Genomic DNA, 27,274 nt, shown 5'->3' with positions numbered 1-27,274 from the left:
GTTGCTTTGGTTTAGGAGGAGGAGAAGGTGGTAAAGAAGGCCCATGTAGAGGGCTGGTAGCTTTGTCCTTAGTCCTCCTTTTAGCAGGGACAGGAACATCCAAAGCCTCCTTTGCAAGAGAGTTTTCTCTTGGGGAGCGTAGGTGAGGAAGGAGTGGCAATAATCCGGCCTGTACCCTCCTGTATTTGTAGTTGGCACTGACAAGCGTCCATGGTTTTCAAAACTGCCTCGACCAGAGAGGGGGTGGTCGAAGACTGGCACGATTCTCAAGTATTCTAGTGTTTCGGCTCTGAAGATCTTGGCGCTGAAGATTTCAGTCGGTGTGGTTTGGTTGGCACTGAAGTAGAGGCTGAAGGCTGTCAGCTGAGTCCTGAGATTTGGATCGAAAACGAAACTACCCCTTGGTCTGAGGAAATGGAGGTCGAGGACGCGGCCTTGACTTTAGTGGATGGCTTTGGTGCCGAGCCAGACAGCGGGATATTCAAAGCAGTCTTTCAGTACCGACCATGGCCTAGTGGCAGTAGCAGACTGGAGACCTCAAGGAGGGGTTGGAAAGTTGTTATTTTACAGTCTTATGGTGGGCAGAAGGGGCCACAGTACTCATGTAATGGGCAGAAGTGATTTCATGGTTTTCAATGTCATACTGGACATCAGAGTCTGAGGTAGCTGAATAGAGAGGGCCTTCTCCTCCTGTGTAGGTTCCTCCTGAGCATGCTCCTCTCCGAAGGTGTCCGGAGTGTCATCCGGAGGGTTCTGGGCCATCTCTGGTCGGCGAGCTCTCCTGTCTCGAAGGGTTTTCTTGGAGCATTAGGACTTACAATCGTCACAGTCAGCCTCACGATGATCCAGGGAGAGGCAGAGGTTGCACACCAGATGCTGGTCAATGTGCAGAAATTTAACATGGCACGGAGGAAAGAAGCGAAAAGGAGTCCATTCCAGCAGGGAAGCCTTTCCGTTGGTGCCACGTGGAAGGTAGGCCTAAAGCAGGCACTGGTGCCCCGAAGGGAGGTCAGTCAATGCCCAACCCGACGAAACGATGAGAGCGCTAAGATAAGAAAGTGCGATCAAGTACAATATTGTCGAAATAAAGTTAAATAGGAAAAAATTGAACTAAAGTGAGTCGATAGACAGAGCGAAGACACACACGTCAAAACCTGATGGGGAAGTTACAATCTAACAAAGGAGTCTATGCTCATACATAATATCACCAAGAGGAGGAGTCACTCTATCTCATGACTCGGGAACACTTCTTCAAAGAAAAACACCTTGCAACACTCCAGACCCAACACTAGATGGCAGGAGTACGCAGAGCATGTGTATCTACAGCCACACATGCCATTAAACATAGATGTTACTTGGCAATGATGCTATCACTTTTGGGAAGAGATCAACAGGACCCAGCTGTGAAAAATAACCCAGGTTATAATGTGTGACACATCATGTAAGGAAGGGTTAGTTAGAAAGGAGAGTGTTGCCAGAGGACTGTCCATGTTTTTGCTGTTGAAAAAAAAGAGGTAAACTGGGAGCTGGCTGGTATAAGATGAGAGTTTGATTTCCAGTTGCAGAATCTGCAAAAAACTTTTATGTGATGCTCAGGAAGTAGTGAAAAGGCTCCTTCTGGGGGACATGATCAGAGTCTCAGACCAAAAGGTGGCCAGAATGGATAGTCCATTTATTCTAATCTGTTTTGAGTAAATGAATGTCTTGCCAATTCTATATAACCAGAAGATGGGTGTGTTTGCATAATCAACAGGACAGCAAGAAGTCTCAAGTAGGGTAGTAGAAAAGGTTGAACAAGGGTCTGGAGTTTTCAAAAGGAAACATTGGCAGCCAAGTGGCTAGTGTGAAGTAGCTGCAGAGGTACAAGTGAGGTTATTTGTAATAATGTGTTATCCTAATATTCAATGATTTACACTCATTGTTCTTTATCATTTGGTTGTCTAATTATAGGGGTAGTTTGTGTGATGGGTGAATGCATGCTGGATGTTCAAAAATAAATTCTTACAGACTAGACTGGTAGCCAAACTGACAGTTGTACTATTGTGGATTCTGGACTACCTAGCCCCAATCCTCATGTAAGGCCAAGACACAAACACAAACAACCACTGTTTTCTGCTCCTCCGGAAGTCTGAGTTTTTTCCAGACCAAGTGCACCAATCTGCACAGCGAGTCACAGCTGCAAAGACTCTGGTCCAGAGGAGGATGTTAAACTGGTGCGGGATGGCCACATGAATTTAATAAGTGCCTCAAGGGTACTTAAACTATGGTGGGGAGTTGACTAGCAATAAATAGAAAGTAAGTATATAACTCGCTGATTTTATTATTCAATAAATTCCTTTCAGTATTTAAAAACAACATTAAATAATCCAAACCTTACTGATCAATAGGGATTAAACTGAGTCTCTGCTGCACAACTTAACCACAGTACAGTACAGTAGTGTTTTCCAATATTCAAAAACAATGATGAAATTTCCAGAGGTGCTGTATAACAAAAGTTACACAAACTAATGCTGAGCCTCTATAGTTCATACTCACAACAGCCAACACATGTTTAGTGGTTCCACATTACTGCTTCATCAGAGACAAAAAAACGGGTCATTGCAATCAGAAGAAAAGATTCCCATCATTATTGACTATCACTAAAAAGATAAACAACCCACAAGGAATGAATACTAAAGAACAATTTTAGTAACAGCTCGCAATCTTCACAGCAAAATAACCAATATGCACCATAGTTCAACTACAAATTCAAACGCAACAAACACTCTATATTTCACAGATCTTCAAATAGCCCTTTGTAGGAAAATGGCTCCTTGTTGCAGTTAACCCCCCACTTTTTGCCTGATATTGATGCTGACTTGACTGAGTGCGTGCTGGGACCCTGCTAACCAGGCCCCAGCACCAGTGTTCTTGCACTGAAAATGTGCCATTGTTTCCACAATTGGCACACCCCTGGCACACAGATAAGTCCCTTCGGACTGCAGCATGTGTTGTGACACCCTAAGGGACCCCTCACCGAACACATGCACACTGCCACTGCAGATTGTGTGTGTTGATGGGGAGGAAAAGGCAAAGTCGACATGGCATCCCCCTCAGGGTGCCATGCACACAAAACACTGCCTGTGGCATAGGTAAGTCGCCCCTCTAGCAGGCCTTAAAGCCCTAAGGCAGGGTACACTATACCACAGGTGAGGGCAAAGCTGCATGAGCAATATGCCCCTACGGTGTCTAAGCCCATTCTTAGACATTGTAAGTACAGTGTGGCCATATTAAGTATATGGTCTGGGAGTTTGTCAAAACAAACTCCACAGTTCCATAACGGCTACACTGAATACTGGGAAGTTTGGTATCAAACTTCTCAGAATAATAAACCCACACTGATGCCAGTGTTGGATTGATTAATAAATACACTCATAGGGCATCTTAGCGATGCCCCCTGTATTTTACCCAATCCTTCAGTGCAGGACTGACTGGTCTGTGCTAGCCTGCCACTGAGAGACGAGTTTTGACCCCTGGGGTGAGAGCCGTTGTGCCCTCTGGGGCCAGAAACAAAGCCTGCACTGGGTGGAGGTGCTTCACACCTCCCCCCTGCAGGAACTGTAACATCTAGCAGTGAGACTCAAAGGTTCAGGCTTCGTGTTACAATGCCCCGGGCACTCCAGCTAGTGGAGATGACTGCCCCCTGGACACAGCCCCCACTTTTAACAGCAAGTCCAGGGAGATAATGAGAAAAACAAGGAGGAGTCATCCCCTCAGCTAAGGTGACCAGAACTGAAGTGACCCCATCCTTAGAAAACACTCCATCTTGTTTTGAAGGATTTATCCCAGTAGGAATAGAGATGTGCCCCCCTCCCCAAAGGGAGCAGGCACACGGAGGGAATAGCCACCCTCATGACAGTATCCATTGGCTACTGCCCTCCAGCCCTAACACACCCCTAAATTTAGTGTTTAGGGGTGACCCTGAACCCAGGAAATCAGATTCCTGATGACCTAACAAGAAGGACTGCTGACCTGAAAACCCCGCAGAGAAGAAGGAGACGACAACTGCTTTGGCCCCAGCCCTACCGGCCTGTCTCCAGATTCAGAGAACCTGCAGCAGCGACGCATCCAGCAGGCCCAGCGACCTCTGCCGATTTAGAGGACTACCCTGCAACCCAAAGGACCAAGAAACTCCCGTGGACAGCGGCTCTGTCCAAAGCAACAAGGAAGAAACCATCTTTAAAGGGACTCCCACCTCACTCCTGAAGCGTGAGTCCCCAACACTCTGCACCCGACGCCCCTGTCCATGCCCAGAGAAACCAACACTGCAGCGAGGCCCCTCAGGCGACTCCCACGGCGTGTCCACCCTGAGACAACGTCCCTGCACCCCCACAGCGACGCCTGCAGAGAGAATCCAGAGGAATACCCTGACCGCGACTGCCCGGTAACCAAGAACCTGATGCCTGGAAGAAGCACTGCACCTGCAGCCCCCAGGCCCGAGAGGAACCAACTACCAGTGCAGGAGTGACTAGCAGGCGGCCGTCATCTTTTCCCAGTCAGTGGCTGGCCCGAGAAGCACCCCTGCACCCTGCCTGCATCGCCAGATTGAACCCCGGATCCCTCTATTAAATCCAAGACAAAACCTGATGCCTTGTTAGCACACTGCACCCGGCCGCCCCTGTGCAGCTGAGGGTGTATTTTGTGTGCCTGTTTGGGACCCCCCCCAGTGCTCTACAAACCCCCCCCCCCCCCCCGGTCTGCTTCCCGAGGACACAGGTACTTACCTGCTAGCAGCCTGGAACCGGAGCACCCCTAGTCTCCATAGGCGCCTATGCTATTTGGGCCCATCTTTGACCTCTGCACCTGACCGGCCCTGTGTTGCTGGTGCTGGGTGTTTGGGGTTGACTTAAACCCCCAACGGTGTGCTGCCTATGCCCCATAGACTTAACTTGTAAGTGCTTTACTTACCTGACAAACTAACCTTTACTTACCTCCCCCAGGGAACTGTTGAATTTTGCAGTGTCCACTTTTAAAATAGCTTATTGTCATTTTATGCCAAACTGTGTACATTACTGTTTTCATTCAAAGTTCTATATTTACCTATGCCAAGTACCATACAACTTACGTACTTACTTGAATTCTGAATCTTGTGGTTCTAAAATAAATTAAGAAAATAATATTTTTGTATATAAAAACCTATTGGCCTGGAGATAGGTCTTTGAGTGTGTGTTCCCATTTATTGCCTGTGTGTGTACAACAAATGCCTAACACTACCGTCTGATAGGCCTACTGCTCGACCACACTACCACAAATAGAGCATTAGTATTATCTATTATTGCCACTATCAAGTTCTAAGGGGAACCCCTGGACTCTGTGGACACTATCTCTCACTTTGAGACAGTATATACAGAGCCAGCTTCCTACACCCATAAAAAGGCTCAAGAAGCATAAAAAGCATTGGTTAAGCCAAGAGTTATTGGCTTTGGAAATGTTTTTGCCATGTTGTACACCAGTGTCATAGACTGGATTGTCTGGAGTAGAGTGCCCTAGAGTGCAGTAGGGGGTGTAGAGTGTTGTAGAGGTGAGTAGAGGGGAGCAGAGTTCAGTGGCAGAGAGTGTCATAGAGTGCAGTGTCGTAGAGTTGAGAATCAGAGTGGAGTGCCGTACAGTGGAGTGTCACAGACTGGAGTAACATAGATAGAGTGAAGTGTCATACAGTGGAATGGAATAGGGTGGATTGGATTTTAAATAGTAGGGTGCATTGGACTGGAGTAGAGTGGGGTGAAAATGACTAAGGTTGAGTGGGCTAGACTGAGTGGAGTGGGTGGATTGGAGTGGGTGGACTGGATTGGAGTTGGTGGAATGGACTGGAGTGAGGTGGATTAAAATGGGATGAGGTGGATTGGATTGCAGTGGATTGGAGTGGGGTGTTCTAGATTGGTTTGGGGTGGGTGGACTGGTTCTGAGTGATAGGACTGGGGTAGATTGGATAGGATAAGAGTAGGGTGGTTTGGAGTGGGGTGAATTAGAGTGGTGTCAGGTGGATTAGAATGGACTGAAGGGGGTGGACTGGTTGGAGTAGGGTGGACTTGATAGGAGTGGGGTGAATTGGAGTGGATTGGACTGGAGTGGGCGGATGGGACTGTGGTAGATTGGAGTGGGATGGAAGAGTTTGAGGTGAGATAGACTGAAATGGTGAAGGGGAAAGTATATTGGATTGGGGTGGGGTGGACTGCAATGGGTGTATTGGATTTTGGTGGGGTGTGGTGGGTCATTGTGGATGGTGATCGAGTTTAGTAGATTGGAGTGGGTGCACTGCACTGAGGTGGGCTGGACTGGAGTGAAATGGATTGAGTGGGATGAATTGGCCTGGAGTGGGGTCGACTGGAGTGAGGTGGAATGGGGTGGGGTGAATCGGCATGCAGTGGATAGGATTGGGGTGAACTGGAAATGAGTAGATTGGTTCAAAGTGGGATAGACTGAACTGGAGTGAGATGGATTGGATTGAGCTGGATGGGATTGGGGTGGGGTAGATTGGACTGGAGTAGAGTGGGGTGAACTGGATTGGGGTTGGGTGTATTGGAATGGGGTTCATTGGAAGGGAAGACTATTTTAAATTGGAGAGGGGCAGATTGTTTTGGATTGGAGTGGGGAAGCATGTTTTGGATTATGGTGGGGCAGATTGTTTTGAATTGGACTGGCGCAGACTGGAGTGCGGAAGCTTGGAGTGAGGCAGATTGTTTTGGAAGGGAGTGGGGTGAATCAGTCTTGGGCAGATTGGAGCTCGGCTGGTTGGGAGGATTGGAGTGTGGAATGGATTCGGTTGGAACTGAGTTGGGGTGAGTGGTCTGGATTGGGTTGGGTGAGTGTTTTGGATTGGAGTGGGGTGGATTGGACTGTGTGGGATGGACCGGTGTGGGGTGAGGTCGGATGGACTGGCATTGATTAGAGTGGGTTGCTCTGCATCATTATTTGTTAAAGGATAATTTCAGAAATTACACATAACGTAGAAACAATGTCACTTTGCACTATTTAGAACAAGTTAATTTAATCTTTTGAGAACAGGGCTCACCAGCAAACACAACAGAGAACATGAGTGCAAAATGAGAAAAGAAGGCTTGGCAAAACAAAAGAAAGTTAACCATAGAAAATGAATCTTTGCAATTGTGTTTGTCCTGCTGGACACGTTTTTGCCAGTCACACCCCTTCTGTTTACATGCCACTAAAAGTTAAATGAACAAAATAGTACCTCAATCATGTAGGGAGCAGTGGATGGGTGTGATTAAGTTGAATCAATCAGTGCTTGGTCCCTGCTCCACAGAGAGGAACAGAAATTATGGTGAAATGAAGAGTGCCAGGCAAGACAACAAATGGTAAACAACAGGCTGGCACCAAGCCCTTATTGTTAACAACAGTGTCTCGCAAGCACATGCTCTTGCAGGCTCGGCCCTTAAAAGGAACTACAGCCAAGTAATCTGCAATCACCACAGTAGCAGTTCCATAGCACTGTAATGGCTGTTTTAAGAGCAATCAGTAAATGGTTATATCAGATAAGAGGATTGTTGGGTTAGTTGCAAGTGTGTATCAGGCAGCAGCTTTGGTGAGGTCATGAAGATGGAGGAAGAAATGTGTAAATTAGATGTTAAATTGTTTCTTTCACTATTGGCAGAATGTTTACTACATAGAACTCAGTCTAGAGAGCCATAATGAATGGGCAAGGTGAACCCAAAGGGTTGTTTTGTACACAATTTGAGAGATGTTTAGCATTTTTGAGTAACGAGTGCTCACACTCTTTAGATATGTAGATTAAAATTCCATACACGCCTGCGTATTTGACCAGGCTAACCAAACTGGACATAAACGTATCCTGTACTCCTGATATCTCTTGTGTGGGGACAGATTACAATTCAAATGTACTCCATTCATACATAATAGAGCTTTAATCTACATATCCCAAGAGAGAGATATAAACATTTAATAAGAATATATTTGGTCTGGAAGAAAGACTGATTAATACACAGATAAGGAGCTAGATTCATTTATTTAGACTTATGTTTTCTGTTCATAACATGCATCCCTTAAAGGGGAGGATTTTCTTTGAAACGTGTTGGCTGTCGTTTGCTGAATTGTGTGTACATGAAGCATTAAAATCTTTATAATGTTTCTTAATAAAGACCATTGTGAATACCATAGGAAAATCTAGTGGGGCTGGTGTTTTGTAATGTAAATTGGATTTCTGGAGGATAACAAGTCTGGATATTAGGTCATTCTTGTAGAAGAACGCAACTGAGAGGATAGTTTGTGAGGAAAATAGCTATGAGAATTTTACAGTTTTCTGAGACGTGGAGGTGCACATGTCCTTTATGTACAATGAGCTTTTTTTTTTACCAGGCATGAAGGAGTTGTTGGTCAATTTACTTTATTACTAAGTTATCTGGGCAAGTGAGTAGTCAACCTCCAGCAGTGTAGGGATTTCCAATGTGTCAGTCAGTCAACTATTCTTTCTTCGGTTCATTAAAAGCCATAAAAGCACACAATATCTGATTTACACAGTTTTTGCAAAAAGAAGAAACAAAAAAACAAAAAAAGGAAAATCCTCCTAAATGGGATCTTATATTTGATTGACATAAGATTGGGATCAGAAAGCGCTTCCTTGGGTAAGAATACATGTGGCAGAATAAAATGAAGTGCAGAGTGCTTTGTCTAAATGCATTGTCCCAGGGGCAGCTAGGCGAGGGTGAACTCTGATCAGTGCTCTTAGGAAATGCTACTAAAAAGTGTAGGATGTTAAAGTGAAACCTTGTAAGATAAAACCTATACTTCATATAAAAAGATGATAAATAAAATTCGCAGCCCAACAATGTTTTAATTAAATTGTAGTTGGTACTGCAAGTGAGTTTGCCACAATGTTCCTGGTGGATATTTCCCGGTCTTTCCTTAAAGGCCTCTTTCACTTGTGACACAACATTTCCCTTTATAGTCTCAGGTTTAGAGAATAGCGCTTAGAAATCTAGATCTGTACAGCCCTTTTTAATACATTAAATCCATGGGATCGCAAAAGCATTATCTTGGGATAGGCAGTCTCCAAGTACATCTTTTGAAAGTGAGCGCCCGCAATTTTCCAGATCCTGAGCCAAAGAAACAGGGGTTCCAAGTTAAAACTTTCCTTGATGAGAGTCAGGTCTACCTCCGATTGGCACATAAAAAAAGGGGTATATTAGGAAACTGCCAGGAGTCTTAAAAGAATATATTCTCGACTTTCTGTATTGGTCCAACCCCCTTATACCGCTAGACATCCGCTTCATAAGTTGCTATGGCAACACACTTGCTCCTATAATTATTAACCATTTCTCGCAATGGCTTGTGTCTCAGCTGATGCTCAAAGGTAAAAACCGACTCCACAGCTGTTTGACTTGGAGTCACCTTGTTAGTGTAAAGGCAGTGCCAATTTAAATTATGGTTAATAGCAATACCAAGGTAGTTAAAGATCTTAACCTTACAAATCTCTGTCCCAGCCAGATTAAATGCTTTGATTTTAACATTCTTGTGTCCGATGCTCATCGAAATGTGTCCAATGGGCGTCTGAGATATTCTTTGTAGAGTTTTTTCAGTTAGTTATTACACGTGGTTTGGCCTTGATCACAGAGCAGACAGGCCAGCTTCTGGGGCTAGAAGCAAGATGATCCAGTTAGCTTTTGGTGAATGGTAGATCCGAAGGAGTTACGGGAACAGGAAGTTACAGGACGGTGAAGGAGGACCAACAGAACCGGGAAGGCAAAAAGTAGATATAGGATGCTTGTGGAGCAGCAATAATGATAGGAAAAAGTAAGGAACAGCAAAACAAGTGGACCATAGGTTATACCAGTAGGTCAGTGAAGAGAAGAAAAACAGAGGTCTAGAGAAATGGAATGGTCCCAGTGAGGGGTTAAATAAAAAGGAGGGTTAAAAGGGTTTAGGAGTACCAATACCTCAGAGCTTTAATACCCAAGACGAAGGAATTACTGGTAGGTAGAGAAGAGGAAAGGAAAGCTGGTAGGTCCAAATGGGAGGCACGTTTAGGGGAAAGGCATAGCATCCACTCTTTAGTAGTATTGTTTTAAAAGACAATGGAGCAGAGTGCAGAAACTGGTGTACGAGAAACCAAACTCATTAAAGTTGCCTGTACACAATTTTATGTTTTATGTTTTGCTCACACCCTTCGACCCAACAGGGGCTATGCTGAGTGTAGGCCAGCCTCTTTTCCTCTCTGGTACTTGGCCATCCTGGTTCCCCCAACCACTTGTATTTTTGTATTTACTGAAAGTAGTTACCGGATGTTTGTTTCTAGGCAGTGTATTTTGACATTCTTGCAAGCATATTTCTGTGTAAAATATGGTGGATCATGCCAAAAACCGATTCCAGCAACTATTTCTGAGCTGGAGGTGGATTCTAGTAGACCAAGGGAAACACAATGAATTTGACCAGGTGTCATTTTCAACACCAGGACATAATTCAGCAATGCTTGCATTGTATTCAAAGCACCAACATGCAGATGGCGAGAGAGCTTTCTGATTTAAACACCCAGCTGGGCCCAAAACAAAGAAATGATTTGAAGGGCTATCAGCCTTCCTTTTGTTCAAGTATCATCCTGGCTGGGAGCCATCTGGAACCTAACATCTAAATGCCAATGCAATGGAAACAAATATAGGCTCAAAGGTTGTTACAACTTCACAAGAACCTAAGAGAAACTACTGGAGACAGATTTTTAACTTTGTTCAGTTCCTCATGCATGAGATGTGCCTGCACTGCAAGAATTCCAGATATATCTCTCTGTATGAGTACTTACACAAATATGGTTTTAAATGGCACTAATTCTTTTATATTATACTTTTATAGTGCTACACATCTCAGTGTAGGGTGTCAAAGCACTTTACATTACACTAAGGGGCAGGCACCAAAAAAATCATACAAGTGTGTAAATCAAAGTACAGGAAATGTTACATAAGGGAATACGGATTAAAAAGTGTAGGAATCACATATCATCCATACAAGTAGACATTACATGTTGAGAATGCATGGTTGGGAGAAACACAAAGTCAGGATATATAATATAACACAGTGATTGTGGTTGTCTATACAAATCACTTTCATACATCACCAGAGGGAGTGACAAGCAATAACCAGCATAGACCTCAGCTTCTCAATATGAGGTATCTCTATCACAAAAAGAGGGTACTCCTGTATTTGCATTCTTCTGAAACTACTTTCCAGAAGACAATAGTGGTAGGGTACAAAACCAGAAATCTCTTAGATGATATAAACAGGCACTCACCCACTAGTACCATCAATGGCAAGCTTTATGATCGGATCCTCACCCACTACATCTAATGTGTGTAGGTGGGTTCCACGCTGTTTTTTAGCAAAGCTCTTATTGGTAAGGGAGCTGGGGTTAAGATTGCCTACAGGTTTTCTTATTAATGCTCAGTTAATCGTTTTATCCAGGATATCTTTGGCAAGATTATAATAGGGTATCCTATGTGCCCCAACATCTTAGGTGGACATGTTCCAACAAAATTAGTTGCCCAACAAGGTCACTTGGCTTTCTTCAGGACCAAGTTTTCTCTAGATCCCTAGAGATTCCGCACTGTTTTTGTGCATTAAACAATTGTGACATTCTTACATGCTCCAACTAATGCATACCAGTACTAACCATAACTTGGGAATTTCCCTACTTTTGTACTGCCCATTCGTGTCTCGTGCTTCATAGGGTATAGGAGGTAAGCAGTCCCTGTAGTCAAGCATTTTTCAAGGGTTCACGCCAGTAGGCATACCTACTCACATCCTCTGTGTTCTACATGCAAGGCTCAGATGACTCTAGTAGGGGAAACACCCGAAACAACGACTCCTTAACCACGAAGTTGTGGAAAACAAAAGCAAAACAATGGTTTCGTTTTCCACGACTTCCTGGTTTTTGTGCCTTAACCACACATGTGTGAACCACGTACATGCGTGGTTAAGGCACAGAAGAAGGGAGTCGACACGGTGAAGGAGGAGGTAAGTTGGGCTGGGACAGGGGCTGTTTTTTTGGGGGTGGGGTGGCTCGGGGTGATTAGGGTTTAGGTTTTAGGGGTGGGTTGGGGTGCTTTAGGTTTTAGGGGTGGGGACTCGGGGTATTTTAGTTTTTGGGGGTGGGGTGGGGGGCTTGGGGTGATTAGGGTTTAGGGGGAGAGGGTTTAGGTTTTAGGGGTGGGTTGTGGTGGTTGGGGTGCTTTAGGTTTAAGGGGAGGGGGGTTGGGGTAATTTTGGGAGTGGGGGGGGTCACGGTAATTTTTAGGGGTGGGCGCTAGGGGGGTAAGCATGGTGGAACCGTGCATGCTGATCACTAATGCCTTTACCAGGAATGCCTTTACAACAACAAATTGTTATAAAAGGCATTTGTGGTAAAGGCATTAGTGATACCAACGAGTTTGTTGTTCCTAACTCGTTGTTGAGCCATGGGTGCCTGAAGCACTCGTGGTTTCGAGATATAACCCTCTAGTAGGTATGTTGGCAGACGTGAGCCCTTGAATAATATTACAATACACTGTGCTACATTAGAAGTCTTGTAACTTATTACCTGGAAGTAACAAGAAGATCCCAGCGTCATAAGCTTTAGCCCACTTACCTATATATCTACATAAAATAATCTGTGATCTGTATTTTACAAAATGTGTAGGCACATTAATCCTCTATGTTACTTTATGAGTCAAAATTGTGACCGACCAAAACACAGAACACTCCCACCCCTAGAGTTATCTTACTGCTATTATAAGTCCCTCAAAGTTGCTGTGTACACAATGATCTCTGCAGCAGGTTTCTTAAATATGTAAGACATTTTAAAATGCAGCCCATTTATATGTCCTTGTTGCCAATTAAAAAATAAAAATGTATAAGTAAAACTTGTAAAGATATAAGATATAAGACTCTGCTTTTCAAGCTACGCCCGTAGTGACTTCGCCCCCTTTCCTCTGCCTCAACTTGACGCCCAATTTTATGGGTTACCTGAGTCAATTGTTTCCTATTCCAGCACTGACTACATTGGACAAATATATGTAGTTTTCAGCCCTGTCTAGTACAACGTATCGGGGTTAAACTAATGCATTTTCGTCCTGGTGTCTCATCACTGCACCAAAATGCATTAGTCATGCATTTTAGCTCCCTTGGGACGACCCCAACAACGAGGCGCTCACTAAAAGAGACAGCAGAATAAGCAGTCAACATGATAAAATTGGTTTGCTATTCAGCCTGCCGTTGATATTTTCAGCAAAATGCACCACCCCACTGCACGGTTTTCACATTCGTGCCCTTCAGGAGCTGACCACAAATTGTGTTGTATCATCTTCAGCCTCCGAAGAGCCACCGACTGCCACTGCACCTCAGCTCTGCTTACAGCGACTGCAGTGCCCTCAGTCATCCCTGCCTCCGTTTATGTGTGAGCTATAAGCCCAAACAAGCTATCAGGTACTTGGGAGGACATGGAGTCAGGCCTGGGCCTCACTTCAGTGCTAGTGGCGTCACCAAGTATCAGGCAGAAAAGTGCACCTCGTGCAAAGCGCTGAACAGAGTATCTATTCAGCTTATGGTGTTCGGATGTGTTGTCATGGGGGAACATGGCGGCCGGTTGAAGCGCTGACCGCGAACTCCCATCGGACGAGAGACGCGACCTGCGACCCCTGACCTGGAAACGACGCGCTGAGAGCCGGAGCAGTCCCGCAGTTGGATCGACGCGCGAGAGGATCACCGCGGCCGTAGAGGGGCCCCCTTGTTGTGACGAGGAAGAGGTTTGGAGGAGAGACGCCGGGGAAGAGACTAGGGGAGAGACTGGGATTGTGCAGGGCTCCTAGACCGGCGCCCCGGGTGAGTCGTCCCTCTTGCCGGGAAGAGCTGTTGATGGCGTTTTTCTTTTTTTTTTCTCTCTCGGTGTTGAGGTTGACAGAGCTCCCTGCGTGAGAGATACACACTGATAAATCCAGATTGGTAGGAATACCATAAATCGTTAATTAACCTGAACATCGGATCTTTAAAAAACAATCGCAGGTTGAATCTGCATAGGATTTTTTTTTTTTTTTTTTGTGAGCCTTTCTTTTTTTTTTTGAGACTTCTTCTGTCACCCACAGAGGTTTGATGTTAAACTCTCTTATCATTAACTTTGAGCATTGTTTCTTTGCTTTAAGAGTTATTCCAACGTTGTTTCTACTCCTTGAATTAGACCGAGTTGGGCATCACTGGGCATCATTTGCCTATCGGGCTTGGAGTAGCTATTTGAAGGACTCGGAAGGATCCTAGAAAATCCAGTCTCGGAATACGTTACTATTGGAGTGTACTTGTTTATATTGATCTCCCCGCCCCAGGTCGGGAGATTTAATTAAAAATCACGGCGAACAAGGAGGGGGGCGAAATTGCTTCGGCGAGAGGTGGTCAGGGGGTCCCCTGGAATCAAGCTTTAAATTCCAGTATTTGGGCTGAAGCAGTGAGGGGTGTGCGACGAGGGAGATCTTATACCTCTCGCTGTTCTCTTCGTGGGAGTTTACCGGAGACTCCGGGGCTTTCCACTAGGAGTAATTTGAACAGGAATAAGGTGGGAGGAGAACGTGATACCAGCAGAGCCTCTCGGTGCATGTCTCCAATCAAACGCCGCCCCAGGGTTGCACGGGCAGAGGTTAAAAACCTGGTTGGTGCAAGGACTTGTAAGCCCGGCCCCCTGGGTGTGAGTGATAAGCCCCAGGTTTATTCATCAGAGACTGTAGCAGTTACAAATCCTGGATATAAGACTCACGGCGAAGTCTCTTTAAAGGGGACTGATCAAATTTTGTCATCTGTGGGCCCTCCTATCCCTCTCTTGGGGGAAGGCCAACCTGAACTTCTGGGGAGGAGTGAATCACTGATCACAAGATATTTTCGGACTACTACCTTTCCATCGCAGGATATGGCAAATAGTCAACTAACCTCAGATGATTTAGAAATGTCAAATTTAGCTATGCGTTTGGCTAGGCGGTCGCCCCTAAATCCATTAGACAAGGATCTAGATGGACAGGGAGAGGATTCCTCTAAATTATCGGCTTTGTTAGAAGTGGAGAGCAACCCTCTCAGAGGTACAATGTCTTATGGTATGGACGTACAGGCCCTGCTAATCTCTCTTACTAAAGAGATTAGGGAAAAATTTGAGACATCAGAAAATAACCAAACAAGGATTCGGGAAGTATGTGAGGCTTTGGAAAATAAAATCACTTTGTTAACAGATCGGATGGGTAAACTCGAGACTGTGGTGGCGGCCCATGAGGAGCGGGTGGCAGCTCAATCTGAGGATATTTCACAATTAAAACGTGGAGAAAAGTTGTTACAGGACAAACTAGAGATTTTGGAAAATAACATGCGGAGAAATAATATCAGGCTTTTGGGTGTTCCTGAGGGATTGGAAGGGGAAGATATTAAGGGCTATGTGATTGCTTTGATAAAAGAGGTTATCCCAAATACAGCAGGGTTTAACCTGGAAGAGGATATTCAAAGAGTCCATCGTGACCCGTTCAAGAAAAATCCCGGGAGGAAGAATCCCAGGAGGATTCTGATAAATTTCAATACGTACTCTATCAAGGAAAAAATTCTGTCTGAAGCCCTTAAAGTTGGTGTTTTTTCCAAGGGGGATTGGGCCTTCAGGATAAGATCGGACTTGTCTAAAGCAACGTTAGATAGACAGTGGGAATTGGGAAATTTTATGCGTGAGCTTCGTTCTCTTGGGGCTACCGTACAGCTAAGGTTTCCGGCAGCACTCCGGATCATGTGGAAGAACAAAATGTATAACATGAGAGATCCGGGGGAGGTTAGCGCATTTATAGACCAGATTAAGGCGTCACAATAAGATCTAGTGGAAGTATCTCGTCCGATGGGGAGTTCGAATTTAGGATAACAGGATGGTTATCCTAGTAGAATCAGGGAGGGTTCCCCAGGGTAGGGGGGTTGGGTTTGGGTGGGAGTTGGGGTTGGTGTTGGTGGAGGGGGTGGAAGGCACTGGGTGTGGGGGTTTGGGTTGGGTTAGGTGGGTTAGGTGGGTTGAAAGGATAAAAATAAGAAAGTCCTCATATGTTGTTTACCTAGGAGGGGGGTGCGCTGTGCTTATGACGTTTTCCTTTTCTCCTGACAGATATGTCTAAGTATGGGAATTTAAGATTGAAATTTCTTTCTTGGAATGTGAATGGTTTAAGAGTGGTAAGCAGGAGGAGGAAGATTTTTGAATATTTAAGATTGGCGGAAGAGGAGATTATCATATTGCAAGAAACTCATCTCCAACAAACAGAGTGGGAGACCTGGGTTAAACGGTTGAATTGGGTTTCTCTTAGCGTATGCTCCTCCCAAACTAGTGTGATAAAAGGCGTGGCAGTTCTCATCAAAAAATCCATAAAGCTTAGGATAGGATCGGTGCAAGTTGACCCTAGAGGGAGATGGGTAGTGGTAGAACTGTGCGTATGTGGTTATTGGGTCACGGTGGCAGGCTATTATGGACCTAACCTAGATGATCCCACACCATTTCAAGAGTTATTCAATATTTTACTTCTAGCTAGATATCCAGTGGTACTAGGCGGAGACTTCAACATTTTGTTAGACCCTGTACACGATAAGTCAACCCCTCGAGGTACGGATAACTCTCCTAAAATGAGGGCACAGGTGAAACAAGCCATGCAAGATTTAGGATTGGTAGACATATGGCACTGCAGAGGAGGCGAAGGAGACAGATATACATTTTACAATAAAAAATATGGGCATAGATCTAGAATAGATTTTTTTTTAATACATAAAAGTTTATGCCCAGAGGTCAGAAAGGTAGCCCACAATCCAGCTCACCTCTCAGATCATTCAGCTGTAAAATTACACTTGGATATCAGGGTCGTAAATAAAGGTATTAGATGTATAATTAATCGCGCTATACTATTAGACGACTCTATAGTAGAAGCATTAAAAAAAGACACAAGAGATTTCTTTCTTTTGAACCAAGGTACGGCAAGTTTATGGTGTGTTTGGGACGCCTTTAAGGCTTATATTAGAGGGAGGCTTATGAGCCTGGCAATATACAAACATCGTGAAGAAAAAGAGAAATTGGGAGATATGGAATTATCTCTAAAAACCTTGCAAGCTGCAATCCATAAAGCACGAGCAGAAGAGAAGGTCAATTTATTAGAGGACTTGATATGTCAAGAGGTTAATGTTCGGACTAAGCTAGAGGCTTTTTTGGAAAATCGCAGTAAGTTAAAATGGGAAGCTAGCCGATATGCTCACCATGAATATGGAGAAGGTTGCAGTAAGCTACTAGCATGGAAGGTTAAGTCAGACCTCTCTAAAAGATATATTTCAGCAGTCAAATCGGACAATACGATTTGTGTGGAGCAAGAAGAGATTGAGGGGGCATTTGTATCTTTTTTCCAAGACGTATACTCAGAAAGCCTGGTTAATTCAGACGAGTCGATTAGTGATTTTCTAGAAAAACTACACCTTCCAGCTCTAGAAGATTCTGAAAAGACCCTATTAAATTGTAAAATAAATGAGGCTGAGCTTATTGAAGGCATAAAAGCGTTAAAAAAAGGAAAGGCCGCTGGTCCAGACAATCTACCTAATGAATTGTACAAGGTCTTGGGGGAAGTTATTAGTCCTTTTTTATTAGAATTATTTAATTCTATGCTGGTTGAGGGGGCTCAGACGCCTAAATCCTGGAGAGAGGCTATAATTTGTCTAGTTTTAAAGCCAGGTAAGGACCCAATGTCTTGTGCATCTTACAGACCCATCTCCCTGTTGAATGCCGACTACAAACTTTATACAGGGATTTTAGCCAGGAGATTAGGGAGTGCCATAGGCAATCTGATTCATACGGATCAAAAGGGTTTTATGAAAGGGAGGTATCTCCAGGATGTAACACATGAGTTATTTGCTGCAATAGATCTGGCGGAACAAGAAAAGACCCCTCTGGCGATCCTGACTTTTGACGCAGCAAAGGCCTTCGATCGGGTCAATTGGTCTTTTTTGAGGTTAGTGCTGGAAAAAGGAGGCTTGGGATTTCCTTTTGTTAGGACAGTCAGGGAATTGTATAGATGCCCCTCAGCGAGAATTCTGGTCAACGGCCAGTTATCACAAGAATTTAGGATTTGGCGGGGTACGCGACAGGGATGTCCATTGTCTCCCTTGCTTTTTAACTTATATATTGAGCCTCTGGCAATTTCTCTTAGGTTAAGTAAGGAAATTACTCCATTTCAAAGTGGGGACTGGGAAAAAAAAGTAGCATTATATGCGGATGATCTTATGCTATACACCAAGGATGTTAGTTCTACCCTACTAGCCTTCAATACTTTGATGGAGCAATTTGGTAAACTTTCTGGTTACAGCGTAAACACAGAAAAGACAGAAATAATGTGTTGGAATTTGACTTATGCTTCTCCTTTAGTCAAACAAGAGATCAGATATTTGGGTATACGATTAACAAATGATCTAAATGAGGTACCTAAACTAAATTTTAACATAACATACAGAGAAACCAAAAAATTGCTAAAGACGTGGGCCGCTCTCCCTCTTTCCATAATTGGAAGATCCAACATTTTGAAGATGTGTATTCTCCCAAAATTCACCTTTTTATTCAACACTATTCCACTAGAGTTTAAGAACTGCTGGTTTAAAAAACTACAGGGGGATTTATCCTCGTTTGTATGGGCCTCTAAAGGAGTAAGGATCTCGTGGAAAAAGATGAGTAAAAAAAAAGAGTGGGGGGGCATTGCGTCTCCAGATTTCTTCAAGTATTATCTGGCATTTCAATTAAAAAACATTAGAAACCTATTGAATAAGAAGTCAGAATATGATCCGGCGTGGAAAGCCTTAACGGCACACCTCGAGGAAAAAGCAGATCATTTTCTATATAAATTCGGCCATCCTAAGTACTTCAAGAAGGTACGCTTGAAGACACTCAGACATGCATGCAACATTTGGATGCACTTTCGGAAGGTGCTAGAGATACCCTATTTTTGCAGCTCTTCCCCCATTTGGGATTCACCTGGCACTCCTGAATGCTTCACTGATAAATTATCAATTCCTTTGAGAGTGAGTGGGATTGTAAGATGGGGCCAGATAATGGAAGGACCAGAACTGTTAAGCTGGTCGACACTTTATGAAGGGACTGGAGGCACAGTCTCCAAATTCAAGTATCTTCAGATAGCTAGTTGGGTTAAATCGCAACAAATAGGAGAAATAGGAAGGAATATATGGGAAGGGAAATTAAACCAGAAAATCATTAATAAGGAAGTTGCTCTGTGGTACCATGCTCTGTTGGAAGCAACAAGGGATGGGACATCCCTTCCCTTGTCGAAGTGGGGGGGGATCTTTCCAACTCTAGATGTGAAATCTTTATGGAATAGGTCCTGCTCAGAGTTGTGGTTCACGACCAGCCCGGCAGAGTTGAAGAAAAACCATTTGTTCACACTTCATAGGGTTTACTGGACGCCGGCCAGATTAACAGCTATCGGGAAAACTCAGAAAAACTGTCCGAGGTGTGGTGACGATAAGGCAAACGATATACACATGTTTTGGCAATGTTCAAAGTTGTGGGAATATTGGGAGGAGATAGGAAACACTTTAAAGATAATATTTAATGTGAACGTAAAATTGGATCTTTCTATGGTGGTGTTTGGGGTCAGTGAACAGGGTATGAATTATCAAAAATTGTCAGCACATCAGGAGCACCTGTTGTTTGTATTAATACTTTTGGCTAGACGAGAAATTTGTCGTAAATGGGTTGACCCCTTTCCCCCCCGTTCTAAGGATTGGCAAATATCTGTAAATCGAATGTGCATAATGGAACAACGAGGTCCCCTTTCTAGAAGGGATAACTTCTGGATGAACTGGGAAAATGTCTACCAATAGTATATTACTGTTTTGCTGTCTGGTCTCCTCCTCGTGCAACTTAAGTCTAATGATTAGTACTCCCCTTACCCAATACTGGGCGATGCTTTGGTTATGACTAGGTTTCATAGAAAATAGTATATCCTGGTTGATGGCATACGATTGGGAGAATAATAAAACGTAGACCAAACGGGACGACCCAAGGGTTACGTTTCCCCCGTCCGGTACCATTTTTCCTCTACCAAAGCATGGGTGATAATTATGAGGACGAAAAAAACAAAAAAAAAAAAAAACAAAAAAAAAAAAAAAGCGCTGAACAGAGACTACAGCTGGTGTTTCCAATTCTGTCGACAAAAGTAGCTTTTTAAAGTCCCTTTCCAATCCCGTTATCTGTAAAAGGTGCCTTTCGGGAAGGCAAGTCAACTGAGCAAAGCATTCAAAATACTGACACGGAAAGAAAACATAAGAAATCACATGAATTATATGCGCTTTTTTGGTGCCTTCAAATGTTTTTTGTTAAGGTTATTGGGAAAAAAGTTAGAGGGTTTGCATTTGTGAGTCCTGTGATGATACACCTCATGTCGGCACATTTGCAACGTTTTAAGGCCTGGCATTGCGAACATAAGGTTGTCATCAGAATTAAAGACCTCACTGGTTGTTTACATATTACATGTGGTGCGAAAGTAATGCTACGGCTTGCAGACTCCAGTATTATCGAATGGGTTGTATTAATTGTAAAGTTTTCAGAGGCTGGGCGTCGCTGTTAAAAGCGCAGATCTGAATTTTACGTCAGCACCACTTGCATACTGATGTGTGAAGACCATGCTTTAAAAGGGACACGCGAAACTACCGTGCCTCAAAATGCAAAGAGCTTTTACTACAAAATGTCAAAACTGGCAGTTACCATACATAACATAAGTTTTAAAAAATGGTAGACATTTTTTAAATAGAGGCCAATTTAAAGAGCAAGGTTTTGATTTGGTTTTAAGACGTATTGTATGGAGCACTGGATTGTCACATAACTTGCATTATGTTTTTTCTGTAGTTGGCCCTTCTCAATATATGGGTGCTTATTTCAAGGAGATTTGTGATAATGTAAACGGATTCAGTCATATTTGATTAACTATTTTGGTTGAAAAATGTTTTGATGATATATCCATTCGTATGAAGTTAGCTCAGTCCTTTCTGCCAAAAGTTCTCTAGAACCTCTAGGTTATATATTTCATCTCTAACAAAGCCCACTTAGAATTTATCTCACCGAAGTAAAGCGATAAATTGCTTGTGATTATTCATTGACAGATATCACTGAGAAATACATGGCCCAGTCTTCAGTATTCATTTCACAATGTACTGTTTTCTGAGATAGTCTTGAATCACTTCTGTTGCACAAAAGTGCCAAATTAATTTTGTTGATGTTTATTTTTTGTTTGCAGATCTTGAATATATCATAAACAAGCTAAAAAGAAAAAACATGACACATTCAAATTAACATGTGTGGACATGTGGTGGGAGAAAATAAAGTTATAAGCCCATTGTAGAGCTACCCAACAGCTTGTGGCCTTTGTGACCAATACCTTCGCAAGTCCAAGCTTTATAGCCAATGCCAGGTTGCATTCTGCATTACTTGTAAGCAATTACATGCACAATGACTGATTTTATTAATATTTCTCTTATTACATATACATAAGATCGTTGTTTTGCTCACGATGAAATGTCACTCAAATTGTCAGACGTATCACTGTAATGTCACACATAAACATACCAAAAAACATGAAAATGTCACTGTAGGAGGCTGGCCTGGTTTGTAGTGGGTACCAAGGGGTACTTACACTCTGTACCAGTTCCAGTTATCCCTTATTAGTGTAGAAGAGGTGTTTCTAGCAGCTTAGGCTGATAGAAGGTAGCTATAGCAGAGCAGCTTAGGCTGAACTAGGAGACATGCAAAGCTCCTACTATACCACTGGTGTCATATGCACAACATCATAAGAAAACACAATACACAGATATACTAAAAATAAAGGTACTTTATTTTTATGACAATATGCCACAAGTATCTCAGTGAGTACCCTCAGTATGAGGATGCCAAATATACACAAGATATATGTACACAATACCAAAAATATGCAGTAATAGCAAAAGGAAGTAATGCAAGCAATGTAAAGTTACAGTAGATTGCAATAGGAGCACATAGGTATAGGGGCAACACAAACCATATACTCCAAAAGTGGAATGTGAACCACGAATGGACCCCAAACCTATGTGAGCTTGTAGAGGGTCACTGGGACTGTAAGAAAACAGTAAGGGTTAGAAAAATAGCCCACCCCAAGACCCTGAAAAGTAGGTGTAAAGTGAACCTATATTCCCCAGAGAGCACAGAAGTCGTGATAGGGGAATTCTGCAAGGAAAACCAACACCAGCAATGCAACCAAAGTGGATTTCCGGACGAGAGTACCTGTGGAACAAGCGGACCAAGTCCAAGAGTTGCGACAAAGTCGAGATCGGGCAGATGCCCAGGAAATGCCAGCTGTGGGTGCAAAGAAGCTGCCACTGGATGGTAGAAGCTGTGGATTCTGCAAGAACGAAGAGGGCTAGAAACTTCCCCTTTGGAGGATGGATGTCCCACGTCGTGAAGAAGCTTGCAGAGGTGTTCCCATGCAGAAAGACCGCAAACAAGCCTTGCTAGCTGCAAGGGTCGCGGTTAGGGTTTTTGGATGCTGCTGTGGCCCAGGAGGGACCAGGATGTCGCCACTTGGATGAGGAGACAGAGGGGGTGCCCAGCAAGTCAGGGAGCCCTCACAGAAGCAGGCATCACCCGCAGAAGTACCGGAACAGGCACTTAGAATAGGAGTGAACCGGAGCTCACCCGAAGACACAAAAGGGAGTCCCACGACGCCGGAGGACAACTCAGGAGGTTGTGCACTGCAGGTTAGAGTGTCGGGGACCCAGGCTTGGCTGTGCACGAAGGAAATCCTGGAAGAGTGCACAGGAGCCGGAGCAGCTGCAAATCACGCGGTATACAGCAATGCAGTCTAGCGTGGGGAGGCAAGGACTTACCTCCCCCAAATTTGGACTGAAGAGTCACTGGACTGTGGGAGTCACTTGGACAGAGTTGCTGAGTTCCAGGGACCACGCTCATCGTGCTGAGAGGGGACCCAGAGGACTGGTGATGCAGTCTTTTGTTGCCTGTGGTTGCAGGGGGAAGATTCAGTCGACCCACGGGAGATTTCTTCAGAGCTCATAGTGCAGAGAGGAGGCAGGCTACCCCTAGAGCATGCAACACCAGGAAAACAGTTGAGAAGTCGGCAGGATCAGCGATACAAGGTTGCAGTAGTCGTCTTTGTACTTTGTTGCGGTTTTGCAGGCGTCCTGAGCAGTCAGCGGTCGATCCTTTGGCAGAAGGTGAAGAGAGAGATGCAAAGGAACTCTGATGAGCTCTTGCATTCGTTATCTCCAGAATTCCCCAAAGCAGAGACCCTAAATAGCCAGAAAAGGAGGTTTGGCTACCTAGGAAGAAGGATAGGCTAGCAACACAGGTAAGAGCCTATCAGAAGGAGTCTCTGACTTCACCTGCTGGCACTGGCCACTCAGAGCAGTCCAGTGTGCCAGCAGCACCTCTGTTTCCAAGATGGCAGAGGTCTGGAGCACACTGGAGGAGCTCTGGGCACCTCCCCTGAGAGGTGCAGGTCAGGGGAGTGGTCACTCCCCTTTCCTTTGTCCAGTTTCGTGCCCGAGCAGGGCTGGGGATCCCTGAACCGGTGTAGACTGGCTTATGCAGAGATGGGCACCATCTGTGCCCATCAAAGCATTTCCAGAGGCTGGGGGAGGCTACCCCTCCCCAGCCCTGACACCTTTTTTCCAAAGGGAGAGGGTGTAACACCCTCTCTCTGAGGAAGTCCTTTGTTCTGCCTTCCTGGGCCAAGCCTGGCTGGACCCCAGGAGGGCAGAAACCTGTCTAAGGGGTTGGCGGCAGCAGCAGCAGCTGCAGTGAAACCCCGGGAAAGGTAGTTTGGCAGTACCCAGGTCTGTGCTAGAGGCTCAGGGGTCATGGAATTGTCTCCCCAATGCCAGAATGGCATTGGGGTGACAATTCCATGATGTTAGACATGTTACATGGCCATGTTCGGAGTTAACATTGTGACGCTGTACATAGGTAGTGACCTATGTACAGTGCACGCGTGTAATGGTGTCTCCGCACTCACAAAGTCCGGGGAATTTGCCCTGAACGATGTGGGGGCACCTTGGCTAGTGCCAGGGTGCCCACACACTAAGTAACTTAGCACCCAACCTTTACCAGGTAAAGGTTAGACATACAGGGAGTGCAGAATTATTAGGCAAATGAGTATTTTGACCACATCATCCTCTTTATGCATGTTGTCTTACTCCAAGCTGTATAGGCTCGAAAGCCTACTACCAATTAAGCATATTAGGTGATGTGCATCTCTGTAATGAGAAGGGGTGTGGTCTAATGACATCAACACCCTATATCAGGTGTGCATAATTATTAGGCAACTTCCTTTCCTTTGGCAAAATGGGTCAAAAGAAGGACTTGACAGGCTCAGAAAAGTCAAAAATAGTGAGATATCTTGCAGAGGGATGCAGCACTCTTAAAATTGCAAAGCTTCTGAAGCGTGATCATCGAACAATCAAGCGTTTCATTCAAAATAGTCAACAGGGTCGCAAGAAGCGTGTGGAAAAACCAAGGCGCTAAATAACTGCCCATGAACTGAGAAAAGTCAAGCGTGCAGCTGCCACGATGCCACTTGCCACCAGTTTGGCCATATTTCAGAGCTGCAACATCACTGGAGTGCCCAAAAGCACAAGGTGTGCAATACTCAGAGACATGGCCAAGGTAAGAAAGGCTGAAAGACGACCACCACTGAACAAGACACACAAGCTGAAACGTCAAGACTGGGCCAAGAAATATCTCAAGACTGATTTTTCTAAGGTTTTATGGACTGATGAAATGAGAGTGAGTCTTGATGGGCCAGATGGATGGGCCCGTGGCTGGATTGGTAAAGGGCAGAGAGCTCCAGTCCGACTCAGACGCCAGCAAGGTGGAGGTGGAGTACTGGTTTGGGCTGGTATCATCAAAGATGAGCTTGTGGGGCCTTTTCGGGTTGAGGATGGAGTCAAGCTCAACTCCCAGTCCTACTGCCAGTTCCTGGAAGACACCTTCTTCAAGCAGTGGTACAGGAAGAAGTCTGCATCCTTCAAGAAAAACATGATTTTCATGCAGGACAATGCTCCATCACACGCGTCCAAGTACTCCACAGCGTGGCTGGCAAGAAAGGGTATAAAAGAAGGAAATCTAATGACATGGCCTCCTTGTTCACCTGATCTGAACCCCATTGAGAACCTGTGGTCCATCATCAAATGTGAGATTTACAAGGAGGGAAAACAGTACACCTCTCTGAACAGTGTCTGGGAGGCTGTGGTTGCTGCTGCACGCAATGTTGATGGTGAACAGATCAAAACACTGACAGAATCCATGGATGGCAGGCTTTTGAGTGTCCTTGCAAAGAAAGGTGGCTATATTGGTCACTGATTTGTTTTTGTATGTCAGAAATGTATATTTGTGAATGTTGAGATGTTATATTGGTTTCACTGGTAATGATAAATAATTGAAATGGGTATATATTTTTTTTTGTTAAGTTGCCTAATAATTATGCACAGTGATAGTCACCTGCACACACAGATATCCCCCTAACATAGCTAAAACTAAAAACAAACTAAAAACTACTTCCAAAAATATTCAGTTTTGATATTAATGAGTTTTTTGGGTTCATTGAGAACATGGTTGTTGTTCAATAATAAAATTAATCCTCAAAAATACAACTTGCCTAATAATTCTGCACTCCCTGTATAGGTGACTTATAAGTTACTTAAGTGCAGTGGTAAATGGCTGTGAAATAACATGGACGTTATTTCACTCAGGCTGCAGTGGCAGGCCTGTGTAAGAATTGTCAGAGCTCCCTATGGGTGGCAAAAGAAATGCTGCAGCCCATAGGGATCTCCTGGAACCCCAATACCTTAGTACCATATACTAGGGAATTATAAGGGTGTTCCAGTATGCCAATGTGAATTGGTGAAATTGGTCACTAGCTTGTTAGTGACAATTTGGAAAGCAGAGAGAGCATAACCACTGAGGTTCTGGTTAGCAGAGCCTCAGTGAGACAGTTAGTCATCACACAGGGAACACATACAGGGCACACTTATGAGCACTGGGGCCCTGGCTGGCGGGGTCCCAGTGACACTAGGACTAAAACAACATATATACAGTGAAATATGGGGGTAACATGCCAGGCAAGATGGTACTTTCCTACAGTCACACATCTTCAAACTAAAAACTTGGCAGCTATGAGTTTTGTAGGAGGATGGAGGTAGCTAGCATTTAACAATTTACGTAAGCACAGGGCCATCATAATATACGAGGCGTTCACACAAATATAATATGTGGTCTATCGTTGGTCGCACTGCTTTACCCTATCAAAAGGACAGCGACACCGAAACGAAGACAAAGAGAGATGGGGATAACACATGAGAAATGCAAGACTGACGAAGATTTCTGGATGATAAATGCGTCTTGTGATAAATAATGGACTGTAGACACATCGTGCAAAAAAAACCATCAACGCCAAGAAACTACAGAAATAGCAAAAGCTTAACAAATACCAAATGACGACAACAATTGTAGCAACTTTCTTAAAATCATTCTTGGTATTTGTAAAAACACACTAAGATGTGACAGGAATTTTCTCACCTTATCTGAATTCAGAGGGGGCATTTTCTTCTAAAATGCTTAGAATAGTTTTCACGTAAATGGTCAGCGTCTGAGCTGTAACTAAGGAGAGTCTGAAAAAGAATAGTCCAGAGGCCCCTGCCTCTCCGCCTCCCCTTGAACAGTCCAGCTCTGCGACTTGGAAGGGGATGCAGACCCACAGCTTCCGCCTTCCTCCTTTTGGTAAACTCAGTCAGGTAAAAGAGCACAGCTGTGATTGTCTCAGACCTGGACTGCGCAAGCTCGGAGCAATGATACTAACTTTCTGAGCCTGCTCAGTGTTAAACCCTCGGAACAGCTGTCTGAATGCGCTCAATAGCGGCGTTACTACTCCAGGAGGCATATATATGTGTGTGTTAGAGTGGCTTCATGTGCTACACTGTCATTATTGGTGCAGTAAACTATACTTTCCCATTGATTATTAGTCGTACACATAACGCCGGTCACGACAAGCAGGTACTAATAAAGATTACCGTTAAATGTAATTGCTATGATTGGCTCTCACAGGTGAGAGTACAAGAGTGACAGGTATCCTTCCAGTGCGCATGCGCTCTAGGTTCGTGAGGCGGCCTCTCGTAGGGTTGTGTCACGTAGAGGGCTGATTGTTTCCATTGCTGCTGAGGTTTCACT

The 27,274-nt window shown here is 44.3% G+C and overlaps 1 protein-coding gene across 1 annotated transcript in view; it reads right to left on the bottom strand.

Moving 5' to 3' along the window:
- LOC138299089 (zinc finger protein 282-like) overlaps positions 1 to 26,843 on the bottom strand; it is a 239,464-nt gene extending 212,621 nt beyond the window's left edge. The window contains exon 1 of the mRNA XM_069237085.1: positions 26,627 to 26,843. Within this exon, the coding sequence (XP_069093186.1) occupies positions 26,627 to 26,650 (24 nt within the window). The 5' untranslated portion in view covers positions 26,651 to 26,843. The remainder of the gene's footprint in view (positions 1 to 26,626) is intronic.
- Between the last annotated feature and the right edge of the window lie 431 nt (positions 26,844 to 27,274).

This window comes from Pleurodeles waltl, chromosome 1_2, assembly GCF_031143425.1.
Source record: "Pleurodeles waltl isolate 20211129_DDA chromosome 1_2, aPleWal1.hap1.20221129, whole genome shotgun sequence".
NCBI classification, from domain to species: Eukaryota; Metazoa; Chordata; class Amphibia; order Caudata; family Salamandridae; genus Pleurodeles; species Pleurodeles waltl.
This window is presented reverse-complemented; position numbering and strand designations above follow the sequence as displayed.